The sequence below is a fragment of the Eurytemora carolleeae genome, unplaced genomic scaffold, assembly GCF_000591075.1.
Source record: "Eurytemora carolleeae unplaced genomic scaffold, Eaff_2.0 scaffold2296, whole genome shotgun sequence".
In the NCBI taxonomy this organism is placed as follows: Eukaryota; Metazoa; Arthropoda; class Copepoda; order Calanoida; family Temoridae; genus Eurytemora; species Eurytemora carolleeae.
Window position 1 is genome coordinate 1 of NW_019398182.1, and position 16,519 is coordinate 16,519.

General features: G+C 32.2%; 2 protein-coding genes across 3 annotated transcripts in view; one reads left to right on the forward strand and one right to left on the reverse strand.

The window, feature by feature from the left end:
* Positions 1–71: 71 nt before the first annotated feature.
* On the reverse strand, positions 72–9,981 carry LOC111716960 (Golgi apparatus protein 1; the record flags this gene model as incomplete). The annotated part of the gene is made up of 14 exons (XM_023492474.1): positions 9,767–9,981; positions 8,735–8,851; positions 8,071–8,126; positions 7,767–7,849; positions 7,392–7,474; positions 5,808–5,870; positions 5,061–5,147; positions 3,045–3,103; positions 2,318–2,458; positions 2,034–2,090; positions 1,222–1,310; positions 928–1,024; positions 474–528; positions 72–180 (listed from the first exon to the last, which is right to left on the reverse strand). Coding segments are annotated over exons 1-14 (1,243 nt in total), but the record flags the coding sequence as incomplete, so codon positions are not given.
* A 2,574-nt stretch (positions 9,982–12,555) lies between these two features.
* Positions 12,556–16,519, forward strand: part of LOC111716961 (uncharacterized) — a 6,080-nt gene continuing 2,116 nt past the window's right edge. Inside the window, exons 1-7 of one of the 2 annotated variants that reach the window (XM_023492475.1) lie at positions 12,556–12,653; positions 12,731–12,787; positions 13,706–13,812; positions 14,094–14,143; positions 15,612–15,694; positions 16,038–16,113; positions 16,372–16,473. In XM_023492475.1, the coding sequence (XP_023348243.1) occupies positions 12,616–12,653; positions 12,731–12,787; positions 13,706–13,812; positions 14,094–14,143; positions 15,612–15,694; positions 16,038–16,113; positions 16,372–16,473 (513 nt within the window). In that variant the 5' untranslated portion in view covers positions 12,556–12,615. The remainder of the gene's footprint in view (positions 12,654–12,730; positions 12,788–13,705; positions 13,813–14,093; positions 14,144–15,611; positions 15,695–16,037; positions 16,114–16,371; positions 16,474–16,519) is intronic. The other variant, XM_023492476.1, reaches the window with a different exon arrangement.

A 16,519-nucleotide genomic window follows, 5' to 3' on the forward strand; every position in this document is an offset into this window, starting at 1 on the left:
CAGTACAGTACAGTATTATATAGTACAGTACAGTATAGCACAGTAAGTTTTACACAGTACAGTAAAGTAACAATGGGGTACCGTGCAGTACAAACATACCTCAGTATCTCGCAAGAATTCCATCAAAGTTTTGTCACATTTTGGCGAAAGAAGTTTATCTGGGTCTTTGTCCATAGACAGCTAATTACAAGCATACACTTCGACTTAAAAGTCAAATTTATTTCAAATTAGGTGATGGTGAATGGTGATGGACCAAAACTCTGTAGAGTAAAAGAAGTAGATGTTAGTTCCACATTTATTAAAAATATATTTCGGTCTGGGTTGACCCTCGTCAGTTCTTGAGATTGTTTCTGTCACAAAGATTAAAAAACAAAACTCAAATTTATTTCATCCTTTTTTTTAGAAAAAAATGAAACTAATAATAAAAAAAAAAAATGGGGGAAAATTTCTATACATTGACAGTGTATGGTTTCCTGCATGAGACAATGAATAGTTTTCCCGCTCTTTCCCGCGTTAGGACAGTACTGACTAAAAATAATTCTCAATCAATCAATCAATCAAATCTCTTTTACGCCATTCTTTTAAATAACTTTGCTTAGATTCCGGATAAATATACCATTAAACAAATAATTTGAATAATCAGAAATAATAATAAGAAAGAGTGTACGAGCTATTCATATTTTTGTTTTTAAAATTTTACTCTTTTCAACGACGATATTTTACGAATTATGGATCAATCTTAAAGGTTTACAAGGTACTGTTGTGAATCGGGTACGGCCCTCTTTAAATGGAGATTCACTTGGAATTACAATAACAGTCCTTTAAGTACTCCTTTTATGAAATCCTGACCTAGGATCTCGAAATGTTTAAGTTACAGCAAAGCAATCATCAATTATGCAATGAAATTTGAATGAAAAGACGACCTACCTAACATCGTAGAAGCAATCCTTAACCAGCTCGGGACTAACAGAGAAGTCCTCCATCAGCGCTCGTCTATACTCCGACATCTCACGGGAGCATGAACCTTAATAATGCAAAATCAAACATCGTCTTCCTTGACAAGGAAGAAATACGCCAACAAGATAACGTTAATCCTCAACCAAATATTTTCTTTTCTTAAAATTTTTAATTTCTTGTGTCTAAGGATCAAGTAAAGAGATTCTGAAACTCCCCCAAAAGTAAGGAAGGACGACATTCTTAAAAATAGACGCATTTTTTCACCTGAAATGGTTGAACCCTGTAACCTTGCATCCTCGAGACAAACAAGGATTTGGTTCAATCCAACATTCATATTCTTGTCCAAATCTTTCCTAAACATTTTACTATTATATATCAATCAGCGTCCTGATTCTACCCTCAATATATATATGGAAAATTGGAAACTTTAACGAGAGTCAGCATTTTTGTGTGTAATACCTCAATCAACCCTGGAACTCGATATCCAATGGAATTGAGTCGATGTCGTAGAGCTTTAATATTTCCAACTACGAATTCTGTTAGATAAAATAGTCTAAGTTTGAACAATCCAGGGTTTACCACATCATGTTGCTAAGATATAGGGATTAGCAAATTTGAGCTTGTGGCAAAAACTTGACCCCTGCATTTAGTTATTCCTTCGGAGTATGACCTCCATGAGATATCCGTACTCCGTAGGTCTACACAAGATGGAGATCAATGCTTGATTCAAAGATTCAGAACACAAAACGCTCTGAACTCAATTCATACATGTTTAGATTTCTTATGATTGTGATCGTTTCTTTTCTTACCGTATAAATGTAAAAACATAAACCGAGTTTTTACTATTAAATCCTGGTTTAAAATTGTAAAACAGTATTCAAGAAACCAAGTGATAAAGGAAAAGTAATATGATCTTTCACAAAGTGTAAAATTTCGAAAATTTTTTTAAATAGGTAACTTTGCGAATTGCCCCCCCCCCTCAAATACAATTTCCAAGGAGCGCCTCTGTGCTTTGGAGCCCTTTAATTATTTTCTTTCGGATACTATTCAAAACCTGGATTTTACAAAACTCTCACCTGCATCTGTTTTCCTTGATATCTACTTTGCAAGCTTTTATCAGTGTGTTGGAGACTCTAAAAAAAAAAAATTCTAATGATAAATCTTGTTTACATTATACAAGCGACTCTTGTGCAGATGTACGGTTTTTTACCATGGAAAATGGGGTTTAAAGATACTCTTAAAACCTTGACAATTTTTTGTAAATAAATACAAAGAGGCTTATAAATACGTTGTTTCTTTAAATCACGAATTTAATTTGTTCAACTGGAGGCACTAATTTCTGAATTGCTAAATTGTTTACTTGTAGTCGACGTTGACAAGCTTCTGTCGTCTTGAAACCTCCTTCCTGCACTCTGTAGACATCTCGTCGTTCATCTTGTTCACCATCAAGCAGTCGTAGATCTGGTCCGAACTAGGCACCTCCAGTAGGCTGCTGCAGAACCTAAAGATAGATAGATTGATAGATAATGAAAAGATGGATGGATAGATAGATAGGTGGATAGACAGATGGATAAATGTATTGATTCATAGATGTATAGATGTATAGATGGACAGATGGATAGATGGATATATAGACACAGACACAAAAACTGATCAATAGATTAGATAGATACATACTTGGAATAAAATAAAATAAAATTATAAAAATAGAGATAAATAAGAAAAAAAGACAATAAATTTGTGTGTAGGATTTGTTAATATTATTTCATGTTTGAGGTCCATTACACATACAGTATAGACAATAGACATATAGATAGACAAGAAGATAGACAGATAAACAATGGAATAGATAGAAAGACAATCGAGGAAAAGATAGATAAAAACAGGATATATAAAAAGACATGAGGATAGATAGATAGATAAACAAGGAGATATAAAGGCAGCCAGCTGAAAAAAAAATTCATAATTGGATAGGTAATCATGATAAAACATATGAAACAAATTTCAGCTTTCATTTCCATCAAGTTTGGAGAAAATTCCAAAACCGCACTTGGATACAAATGTTATTTGAAAATTAAAAAAAGTACCTTGACATATCTTCTTTACAGGCCATCACCAGGGCTCTGTCTAAAGTTACACTTTCAGCCTAAAACAAAGTTTAAGGAGTGATCCTAAAAAACTTTAAGGTTTTTTTTCAGTTTACAAATCTGTGGGAAAAATTACAATAAGTTGCTTTAATATTTTTACCATTTATCATTGCTACGTCATCATTAAAAAATCAATCTAGATCACCATTAAGGTCTAATTTTTATAATTGCAACTTTTTTTTAAATTATGGTAAGGAAAGCTCAATTCATTGTTCCTGTCTACAATCTAGAAATGTTTTTCACGCCAATTTGGTCTCGACAATGATGTAAATACTACAGTGGCCGAATTTAAAGAATTTGAGCGGCGGTTTAAATTTAAGCCGCGGTTTAAATATGGTTGGTTCCACTTAAAATTGTATCAAATGTTTCAAGATTTAAGCCGGCGCTTAATTTAAACCGGGTTTTGGCTGATTTAAACCGCGGCTCAAATTCATTAAATTCCATCTCAGGAGTAACGAGAGCTTTTGTGTTGGATGCATTATGCCCATAATTCCCAGCACTTGAACCCCACACTAGGCACTTTTCAAATTTACGGAGGATCTGCTTGATCTTTAGATTTTGGATAACCCTACAATCTGTTCTCTCATTGGTTGAACGCAACATTCCTTGGCATCTGATTGGCTGTTCTGCACTTCACGAGATATCGAAGAGTATTGACTGTTAATTGAATTCTAAGGGAGGATACTCCACTCATAAGAAGAAAATGTTTTTTTCTAATAATTCTTTTAAAATATGTTGCACATCTAATTAGAACCAACAACCTAAGGCGCGAATTAAACAAGGAAAGTATTGATTGGTGAGAGATAAAGGGACAAGAATACCCTCAGCGATTTTCCTCCAATCGTTTTTTTTCAAATAATCAATCGTTTTTTCCACAACTAATCAATCGATTTTTTCTCTCGACTAATCAATTTTTTTCTCCAACTAATTAATCGATTTTTTTTCAACTAATCAATCGTTTTTTCAAAAACTGATTAATCATTTTTTTTCAACTAAACAATTGTTTTTTTTCAACTATGCAATCGTTTTTTTACAACTTATCAATCAATTTTTTTCAACTAATCAAATTTTGTCTCCAACTATTAATCGATTTATTTTCAACTGATCAATCGTTTTTATTCTTCAACTAATCAATAGTTTTTATTCTTAAACTAATGAATCGTTTTTTTTCAGCTAATAAATTGTTTTTTTTTTCTATTTATCAATCGTTCTTTCTTTTTCAATAATCAATCGTTTTTTTCCCAACTAATCAATCGTTTTTTTCAACTAAACAATCGTTTTTTTCAACTAATCAATCGGTTCCCCAAACTTATTAATCATGTTTTTTCAATAATCAATCGTTTGTTCCAAATAATCAATAGATTTTTTTTCAACCAATGAATCGGGTTTTTCTTCAACTAATCATTACATCGAAGATTTTTTTAATGGGACCCTGGGGGCCTTAAAATACTGACCTGCATCTCAGCAATCTGTAGAATCTGTTGTTTACATTCATCTCCAACCTCGGTAACCTTCTCCTCGAGGCAGGCAAATTTTTTTCTCCAACTAATTAATCGATTTTTTTTTTCAACTGATCCATCGTTTTTGTTCTTCAACTAATCAATCGTTTTTATTCTTAAACTAATGAATCGTTTTTTTCAGCTAATCAACCTTTTTTTCTACTTATCAATCAATTGTTTCAACTAATCAAATTTTTTCTCCAACTTATTAATCGATTTATTTTCAACTAATTAATCGTTTTTATTCTTCCACCAATCAATCGTTTTTATTCTTCAACTAATCAATCGTTTTTTTTCCACTAATCAATCGGTTTTCCCCCCCAACTTATCAATAATCAATCGTTTGTTTCAAATAATCAGTCAATATTTTTCTCAACCAATCAATCGGTTTTTTCTTCAACTAATCATTACATCGAAGATTTTTTAAAGGAACCCTGGGGGGCCTTAAAATACTGACCTGCATCTCAGCAATCTGTAGAATCTGTTGTTTACATTCATCTCCAACCTCGGTAACCTTCTCCTCGAGGCAGGCGATAGTTCGACCCTAACAACATAAAACAATATTTTTAAAGGGAATATTCGCAATTTAAATTTTTTCAAAGATGTTGATTTATCTTTTCCTAAGACGACATACAATTTTTTTCGCTTGAAGACTGAAAAGTTCTTTAATTAAAAAATAACAGCCTTTTTTAAAGGAATTCACTATTGTATTTTTCACATAAATTGAAATTGGCCGACGGAAATGGGATCCAATGCTTAAAGAATAAGTATCAGAGAATTAGAGTTTGAAGAAATATTAAAGTGTAATAAAGCGTCTGGCCATATATGCTATTAAAACCGACATGACCATTCCAAAATATACAATTGAAAGAAGTAAAGTTAAAAAAACTATTTCCGATTAAAACTCAACAACAAAAATATTTAATGGTATATTACTTTGTTCGAAGTGTATCTCTAAACCGAGTTATTTTCAGTCAATATTTGTGATTTTACTTTGAGCGATTTGTCTGTAGCAAATCTGCAATAACCAAAAATAAGCTAAAATCTAAACTAGGAACCGGATTTAATGAATTTGAACTGGATCTAGGGACAGTTTAACAACGTATTTAAATCGGTGATTCAGGATTTGTCTATGTCCTATTGATCCAAGGCGGTAGGTAGTTTAGCGACCTAGCTCAAATTCATAAAATCCGGTCCCAGAAACCTGAGAATGAGGATCATTTTCTGATTTACCAGTTCGCCCACAATTCAGTTTATCCACATCAGCCTTAAACATTATGACAATTAAAAAACATTTTTATAAATTAAAAGTATTAAATTCATAATGAAGGTGTGCGTTGTATTTACAACCATAATTGGACATTAGACAAATCTATGTATATAAAGTAATAATCTCTGTTTGTTTGTATGCTTATCATAACTCAGGAACCCCTTGACCGATTTGCCTCAAAGTTTGATTGGGGAACTCGGGAGAACCATGGGAATGTTCTTAGCTTGGTTTTGAGATGGGTGGGTCGACCTTTATCGGAAAAAACACAGGCAAAGCTGGGTTCCCAAACTAGTTATTTTTTATATAAATTTGTATTTTCTCTCTGGACACTCGCTAATGCTTGTTCATGATGTTATCACAAGTTCTAAAACATTAGGAAAACATCCTTTATATCAAGTAAATTTTTATAAACAATGAAGATGGAAGAATTCTTACATGATCAAATAATTTCAAACAAAATCAAAATGTGAATGATTATATGCTTACTTAAAACATAATCATTTTGTGAAGACAATAGGTGAATTCTAGAAAAATTACCAAACAATAGTTTACATTAGTTTATCGTTTTTTTATAACTAATTCAAAGGGATTGAAGACATATTTTATACTGGAATGTCCGATTCACAACAGTATCCTTGAAAGCTGTGTCTGATTTGCGGATTTCTTTTACAGAAACAAGAAAGGAAGTGTTCAGAATCAAACAGTTTTCATGCTGGGAAAATGACGATATTTTTCACAATTTTGATCATATAGCGGTTTAAAGGATACAACTGTGAAGCGGACATGTCCGTCCTACTTTATAACACGTATATTAAAACAAGACTTAGGTTCAGAATTATACATTTACCATGCTTAAAATTAGTTTTTAAATCCAAATAATTAGAAAACTTCATCAACTTGAGTTTTGTAAAGACAAGTTACCTTGAACTTCAATAATAAATACAAAACTTATCAAGAAAAAAAATCATCTTTAAAAATATTCCTGAGCTGAAAACTTTAGAATGTGATATCCTTAATCCCGATCTGTTAATTAATCAGAGCTGGGAACTTTAGAATGGATAAACTTTAATCCAGACTTCTTGATCCGAATATCTACTGTGGAAAGTTTTCATTTTTGTCCATAATCCACTCTTTTTCTCTCTCCTTGGATATCCGTTAATTGTTTTCTCCAATGAGAATATTTCTGTTCTCTCATTGGTTGCCCGCTTTTCTCTGATTGGCTGCTACAGTTTCTCAGATGATTAAATATTAATTTGAATTTTATCGTTTTTCATACAATTTTAAGATAATCTTGAAAGATTATGTTAATCTTGAGATTATCAAAAAGAGAGGATCAAGCATTAATCCCGATATCCACCATTCTAAAGTTTTCAGCTCTGTAGATTAAATTCATGAGGAGAACAAGCAATATTTAATCTGGAGATTAAGAAAAAGAGTGGATCAAGCATTAATCCCGATATCCACCATTCAAAAGTTCCCAGCTCAGAGAAACTTTTTCCACCTTCTTTAACTTAATACCTGACAAGCGTTCATGAAGTTTGAAACAAGCCTGAAATCTCCGAAAATTAAGGTTTCAACCCTTTCAAGAAACTTCCTGCAACCTAAACAAAAAGAAAGGTTTTAATATTAGTTGATATTCAATCTGTTACAGGTTAATGTTCTAAAACAATAAATATTTTTTTCAATGTAAATAGTCATTGGATCTTCAAAAATAGCTCTTTCTACTGGTATTTTACCGATGTTTTTTTTTTTTAAAGATCGTCATGCCGCGACGGTTTAAAAGGTACTGTTCTCAATTGATGGGACTATTTGAAATTACAACAAAACTCCTATAATTTGAGGGTCACTTGAAATTACGTTAACGGTCCCATTAAGAATGAGAAAACTGTTTACCGATATTCTTTGTATTATGTTTGTTCTCGACCAGACAAGACAGGAAGTGTCCAGGAGCAGAGTTCCGGTCTTGTTCACATAGTCTATAGGTGAGTCAATCAACCAATCATACATAAACCAATCTTGCACCACACAATCATACATCTATTAGTCAATCAATCAATTAATCATATAACCAATCAATCAATCATTTATTCATATAATCAATCAATCAATCAAACAAGAAGTTTTTTATTATCTGTAAATATGTCATTCCAAGAAAACCTAAATCGATATAAATTTTCTTGATTGATTCAGTGAGTTCCTTAATTGATTTATCTCCTCTTTACACGTTTTCTCTGCATGTTCTATAAATCCTCCCTAAGCAACAAATCAGATCGAATAATTGATTTTGATGATAATATAAATAATACTACTAATACAAATAATAATAATACTTTCAACTAAAAGAATAATAATAACATGACATCCTGATCTCACTTCTCTAGCTTTTTAACTAAAAGAATAATAATAACATGAAGTCCTGATCTCACTTCTCAAGCTTGATGTAACTTTACGAAATGAAGAATAAAACAAGGCCTTATTAGATTGTAATTAATGACAGCAATACTTTTTTTAAAATTTTTTTTATTAAATAAGGATGTAACGTTTACAAATCTTGTAAAAAGTGATCTGTCAATGGTTTAAATGTAACTTCTAATTACTTGAATAATTTTAAACCATCTTGGAAGTTCCCAACTTTGCCTGGCAACTAAACTTTCGCTACATTGTCAACCATCTCAAAACAGAACTAAGCTACAGGCTACAGGCTACAGGCTACAACACAGGCTACAGGCTACAGGCTACAGGCTACAGGCTAAAATCATTCCCAAGGTTTTACAAAAATACCTTTTCAAAATTTGAGAAAAGAAATATGAAAATTTATAAATGATAAATGAGTAGTTTTAAACAAGTTAAATCTGATTTTCCTGTGTGATTTGAAGTTTGAATCTCCAAAGATAATGATCACATTGTTCTGAGAGTTTAGTTTGACCCGGGGGGTTCTGCAGACACTCCAGGACTAACCAGTTGTTCCCTTCGTTCCCCTAAGTGCATAGCAGGGAGTAAGGAAAAGAAGGGAGATATAACTGACACGGTTCGCCCTACCATATGATTATACATGCTTTGCAGACGGTACTCCATTTGTATAAGAAATATTATGAATAAATTATTTTATGAGCGGTTATTGTACATCAGACACGTATTTCTTATTCAAATGGAGTACCGTCTGCAAAGCATGTATAATCATATGGTAGGGCGAAGTGCGTCAGTTGGTTCTCCCTTCTATTCCTTACTCCCTGGTGCAGAGATACAAACTCAGTTCTAAAGGGACTGTAGTTGTAATTACATGCGATTCTTCAATACTAAAGTTCCCTGTTCGATTAACGACGTTATATCCAAACAAGCTGTGCATATTCAAAAAAGATTGAAATATCCACGTTTTTTACTCTAAAAACTCGCTGGATTCTCTATAAAATTGACTTGCGAATTTATGATACAGAAACAATGGAGGACATTATTAAAATTAAGCGCTTTTTCAATTTAGAAACCGACGATAGCTTCCACATTATTGATGACGACATGAAGTCATAAAGGGTATCGTTGTGAATCGGACTTGCAACAATTACAACGACAGTCCAATTTAACAAACAAAAATTTTTACTTACATTTAAATTTACATACAATCATCTGTTAAACATCTTCAAAATTATTTACACGAATAAACATTAAATCTGCCTTTTATTATTAACAGAAGAAACATAAAGAACCTTTAAACGCATATTTCTAATGAAAGTATTGTTAGATGTCCTGAAGGTTCTCAAATAAGAGAGCATTTCTTTCCAAATAATTTTCAGCTCTGCGAACCAGAACAATTGTGTTTTAAATAATTATTATTAAAATAAATCTTTTCATTATAACATATATTTTATGAAAATAAAATCTCTTTCAGTACAACATACCTTTAAATGATCGCTGAACTTGCAATGATCTTTGATCGCTAGAAAATCTTGTCTACACTCTACACTGTCAGCGAGAAGATCATCAGTAATATCACAGTTAGCTGTTCCCATGAAATAAACCAGGGGAAGGAATATAAAATGGTTCATGTCTGTTTACTGTATTGGCTACTCTCTATATATGTAATTTGATCTGAAATATGATATTAGTAAAATATTGTTTTCTAATTAAGTAAAAGTCCAAATTGACAATTTCAATAAATGTTTAACAAAGTGTAAATTGGAGGGTTAACAATAACAAAGGTTCTACTGACAGGTGGTGTAAAGAAAATTAAAATATTTCACAATCCAAAAAGTAAACTTTATGTCATTAGTGCGTTTACTTTTGAATTTATTACTTTCCACGCCATTGAATAAGAAGCACCGCACAACAATGGGTAATTTCCAAATGTACGCTTGAGGACCCCCCCCCCCAGGGGCGTATATCATCCTCACCCCTCTTTGGATATTCATTTTTAGTATGTCTGTTTACGCCCGGCCCCCCTTTTCTGTCCTTGCCGCAGTACTCAGCCCACAAATTGTCTTAACCTTGCCTTACCCTAAAAAATACAAAATTTATTTTGTATTTTTAACTTTGTTATAAAAAGTAAATAATCGAGGTCATGTATAAAATTGATAAGAAGTGGGTTTAGAGTGCCAGGGGTCCAAAAAACGTTCTCAGGACAGACCCCATTAATCAATATTACATTCTTTAAAGTTGGAATTAACAAGAAGCAGTTGTCACGTTTATCCCCAAAAAAGATTACTCTGTAATTGAAAAAATGCTATTAGAATGAGGGGCTGGGGGTCAGGTCCTTAAATTTGACTATCAACATAATATAAACTAATAAACTAAAACTAAAAGAATGCAGGCCTGTAGCTAGGGGGGACAGGGGTATGTGCCCCCCTTTTACCCCCGAAGGGCTGGCACATTTTCGGAGACAATAAAGAAGAAAATGAAAAAATGAAAAGGTAACGAAAATCTAAAATCTAATTTTTGTCTCCAATATTGTGAGCAATTTATTTTTTCATCAAATTAAAGAAAAGTTGAGTGACTTCTGAAATAAATGATTTGAGAATTTTTATTCCTGATATGTCTTTTGAAATGATATACATCATGTTAAATTGTTTGTATTTGAGAAGAATAATATTATCCCTTCTTTCAATAGATTAATGATTCTAATGAACAATAGTACAGAATAAAATAACATGGAGACCAATTTATATTTTATACTAAATATGGCCAGGCTTATCTGTTTGTGCTCATCCTTAAGCTTGCTGAGATTTTTTAAGTTTTGAGAAACTAGATTTAAGTGCTAGAGCTCTTTTATCTTTAAAGGAATTTACATCACTAGGCTTTTAGGGCGCTTCGCGTCCATCTTCTANATTTTTAAGAATTTAAATTTTTTTACAGATTAAAAACCTTTAAAACACATTTTCTTTAATTTTTATCATTCATAAACCTTCCCTGCGGTCACGTGATGTCCCACAAAAAAATTTGGGCCCGGCCGATAAGTTCAGCCGTTTTGACGATTATTGGATACAAACAAACAAACAGACAGACAACCCAAATTTATATATAGTTTGACTATCCCTGTATTAAAAAAAAGTATTGGCTATTCGTGATTAAAAATTATCAGTGTTACATTTATTTATAGTTTAATTTCTATATCTTAAATCTACAGTTTGTTGTTTAATTTTGCTTTGATGCAAATAGCTTCTCAATTATTCAATAGCAGTTAAGGAAAAGAAAAACAGGCAAAATATCTTTCGTTTAATAAACTATAATGTATAACAAGTAAAAAACATGTTTATTAGCCTACATTTATTCATTAATTTTAACCCTTATTGAGTTTTTAGGTCCAAAATATGTTGTTAGTCTGCGGCGCGCTCGCTCATCTATCTATCCTATTTAGAACTTATGTGCCCCCCTCTTTTAGAAATTCCCAGCTACGGGCCTGATTAAGATTGATTGCTAAACGTTTATTTCTATAAAATTAAAGATTAAGAGTTTACTGTTTAGCCATGTAAGCACTTAATAAAAATAATAATATTATAAAAGGTAGCGGCAACCACGCAAGTTTCTGGGCTTCCGATAATTTTTAAATTTTTAACATTTCAACTTAATTTTTTGTTGAAATTTGCAAACTTTTATTGAAAATATTCTTTCTTTGTTTTATTTATTGGTAAATGAATTGAAAAAATCTTGAAATGTTAACGGAATAAATTATCAAATGAAATCTTGCGGGGCATTTTAGAGACCAGCTGGTTGATAAAACAACTTTTCCACATAGTATTAGTGCAACAAAACTTTTTAAAAGATCGACTTGTTAATCCTTGTGAAATATTGTGCGTTGTGCGTTGAAATTATTGAGCTTTAATTTTTAAGTTAGACGTTTCTGCCACCCCCCACTCCTTTATTTTAAATCTTTGATTGAAATTCGAGACTGACGATCCCCAAATAGTTTCCTCTAGAAAATCGTTCAAATACCTCAACCTAAAATGATGTTGTGGCGCCATTTTGGTGTCAGGGCCGCGGCGCTCGGCACTCATCTCTATCCATAGTGCCCCTCCAGAAATATAACAGTAATATGAGTTTGCTCGCAAACGTAAAATGTTCCTGCTGAAACTTGAAATGGTTCATTATTCTGAAGTAAAATGGCATAATTTTTATTATAAATTCTCACGTCACAATAATTAATTCCAGTGGTTTTTATATAGACTCTGCACATGGTACACACACTATGCAATTTGATTAAAATATTGGTATTTTTAGAAATTATGAACTAAGTTCGAAAGAAGATTATGTCAAGATGTCGTTAACTGTTCAACAGCTGCTGTCTGATGCAAGGTATAAAAAGTGTATAAACAATACTTTTTCAATATCTTTAACTTACTCCCCCATCTTTTTAAAACATGTTTGTTCAGGCGTCTGTCCAACAGACTAAAGGATCATGATCAGAGTGCAGATCATCTTATTACAAGGTAAAAAATCATGACCAGAGTGCGGATCATCTTATTAAAATGTAAAGGATCATAGTCAAAGTGCGGATCATCTTATTAACAGGTAAAGGATCATGATCAGAGTTTGGATCATATTATTAAAAGGTAAAGGATCATGATCAGAGTGCGGATCATCTTAATACAAGGTAAAGGATTATGATAAGAGTTCTGATCATCTTATTACAAGGTTAAGGATCATGATCAGAGTGCAGATCATCTTATTAAAAGTTAAAGGATCATAATAAGAGTGTGAATTATATTCTTAAAAGGTAAAGGATCATGATTAGAGTGTGGATCATCTACTTACGAGGTACAGTATCATGATCAGAGTGCGGATCATCTTCTTACTAGGTATAGTATCATGATCAGAGTGCGGATCATCTAATTACAAGGTATAGGAATATTATCAGAGTGCGGATCATCTTATTAAAACTTTAAAGATCATGATCAGAGTGTGGATCATATTATTAAAAGGTAACGGATCCTGATCAGAGTGCAGATAATCTTGTTACAAGGTAAAGGATCATGATCAGAGTGCGGATCATCTGATTACAAGGTAAAGGATCATGATCCGAGTGCAGATCATCTTAATACAAGATAAAGGATCATGATTAATGTGCGGATCATCTGAAGTACTCCAGGTGTTGAATGGATGATGAAGTATCTGTTTATTACTCCAATATTATTGAGGAGCTCCTAAAATACTCCAAGGGTTGAAGGGAATGGAGGAGTACCTGTTAGTATTACTCCGATATGATTAAAGAGTTATTGAAGTACTCCAGGGGTTGAAGGGATGATGGAGTATCTGTTTATTACTCCAATATTATTCAGGAGTTATTGAAGTACTCCAGGGGTTGAAGGGATGCGGGAGTATCTGTTTATTACTTCAATATTATTCAGGAGTTCTGAAGTACTGCAGGAGGTTGAAGGGATGCGGGAGTACCAGGAGAATATAGAAAACTTGAATGAGGTCGCGCATAACCGTCCACGTGCTCATCTTGTACTAGGTAGAGTGAGAAAATCATCACACACAAAAACTACAGAAAAAAAAAAACAATCTGTCTTGTATTATAGAAGTTTTGTTCTACTTCCCCGTTAAAAAACTGCTAATCACAGTTTTACAGAACCACAGAAAAACAGACGCCACTTGAAAAAAACAAGAGGGTCTTTTAAAAATTACGTCTACAATTCCTGCAAATAAAAAATATTTTTTATTTTATTCTGACAGAATTATTTTTGGATTTATTATAAATTTTCTTCATATTATTATATATTTTTTTACTTGTAGGTATTCAGCAGGAAAACCGTCATATTAGAAGTTTACAACAAGAAAATAAGGAAAATTAATCAATAACAATAAAATTACAGAAAAATATGAATCTACGTTTTAATGCGAAATCAATTGCGAATGAGAGAGAAATTTATTTTCTCTAGTTCAGTGATAAAAAATCCTATTAAAATGTTACGGTTATACTAGAGTCTAGTATAACCGTAACATTTTAAAAGGATTTGCTCACTAGTCTGGTAAGTAGACTAGTGAGCAAGAAAAAAGTTAAGTTGCAAGTATTTTGAATTGTCTGAGATAGAAGTCAATCATATTTAAACCGTATATCTGCTTTATTCAGACAATTTATGGTTACAGGCATATACAGTGAATCCCAGATATATGAATACATACACCGTCATAAGTTTTTTGATAATTCTAAATAAACTTCTTATTATTTTGAATTTAAAGTAAATTAATAGCCCTGAAATATGAATGCAATTGAAATATTAATTTTACACTCATTTTTCCGCGGCATTTGATCTTAAATATGTAATACGACATTATAAAAAACTCTTGCTATGTACTTATATATCTGGGATTCATTGTATTAACATCATGTTAATAACAAAGCTGACCCTCCCCCCTCGCTATATACTTTCTTGTTATTTGCAAAACATCTAACCGCGAAAATAGGCATTGGGAAAGGAAATCGTGTTTGTCCCACTGAAAGAAGAACTACATACGTTGTAAACAACATATTGCAACTCAAACAAAAGTAAATTGCACATAACATTAAAATCTTATATGTTTATATGTTTTCAATCATACCTCCTCTTGTTGAAGAACTATTGAGAAGAGCAACCATGTTTCTAATTTCGTATATGTAGATAACTTTGCTTTTTTCCTACTCATCAAAACTAGAGAGCTACGAAGTCACAAAGTCGATCCATTTGAATTGCATAAATGTTACCTTCTCCTTCTGTTTAGTTTTCAGTGAATGTGCAAACGCCAACGCCTGATATATTACAATTACATTCTAGAATAAGTCTTTGCTGATATATACATTGTTTCAAACCTGAGCCCTAAACTTAAGACAGGGGTTTGTTATGAAACCCAGTATCGGACACCGGAGATGGAATTTAAAGAATTTGAGCCGCGGTTTAAATCTGCCAAAACCCGGTTTAAATTAAGCGCCGGCTTAAATCTTTAAACATTTGATACAATTTTAAGTGGAACCAACCATATTTAAGCCGCGGCTTAAATTTAAACCGCCGCTCAAATTCTTTAAATTCGGTCACGGGTTTCACGGAATTGGTGAGGCAATTTGGTATATTTCTCAATATTTTTGTTAAGAAATATTATTCTTTATGGTTGGTTTTCATTTTGAGTTTTTAAATTTCTGAATGTAAATCTACACAAATGTGAAGATTCCAAACAGGAGACTCGAGAGTTTTGTTTAACAATACTCTATTTAATTTCTGACTCTGTACAAGAATGGATAACGTACTTCTTCCCATTTTTGATTAAATTACATATCAGGAGTTAAGAACTGCTCTAGAGGAACATCAATCCGCCCTGGAGTTGATCATGTCTAAATACAGGGCTCACATCACTAGGCATGGGTATTATTATTATTATTATCATCATCGGTATTATCATTTGTATTAATCCCACACTAAATCACAAAAACTTTCCATCTTAAAAATGCATATTGGACCAATGCCCGTGTTTCGGGAAAAAATGATCTAGTTTATGTCCAAAGATAATTTTTTGAGGAATAATTTGAATGAAAAAAACTTCACCCCCTTTTTAAGTATTACCAATATTATAATATTAATAATTACGAAATATTAACAACATTAACAACCTTTATTAATGTCCCAATTTAAAATAAATATACTTTAGGATTTGTATATTTAATTTTTTTTGTTACATTTTCATAATTTTAGTATTTTTATTTTATAGGTTAACAAACAGTGGTGATATGGTTGAATATGGAACAGAAAACAACTCACAGTTTCTGCAAATCCAAACTGAAAAGGTCTTATCATAAAAATTTAATTAAACAAATTTTAAAAAAATCTATTTGAACTTTTCAGGGTCGAAAAATGATTACTTTATCCAAAGCTGTCAAACGAACTGTCACAGTTTTTTTCTCTCTGTTTTTACCAAATCGGGGAAATGATTTTTAAGAGAAGTAAATAAATGTTGGAGAATAAGTTTTAATAGAACAGAAATCGAATTGTTGCCCCCACTCCCCTTCCCAAATCTTGGAAAATATAGTATTTACTAAAATTAGGTTTGCGAGATGGCAGCTGTTATGAAAGAAGCCTTGAAGCTTGACATAGAAAAGGAAGGACAGAATCAGGAGCTAATAGCTCGTCTTTATACTGAGAATAAGGTAAATTATTCAGGGGTACACACTACACAGCACATACATTTTCCTG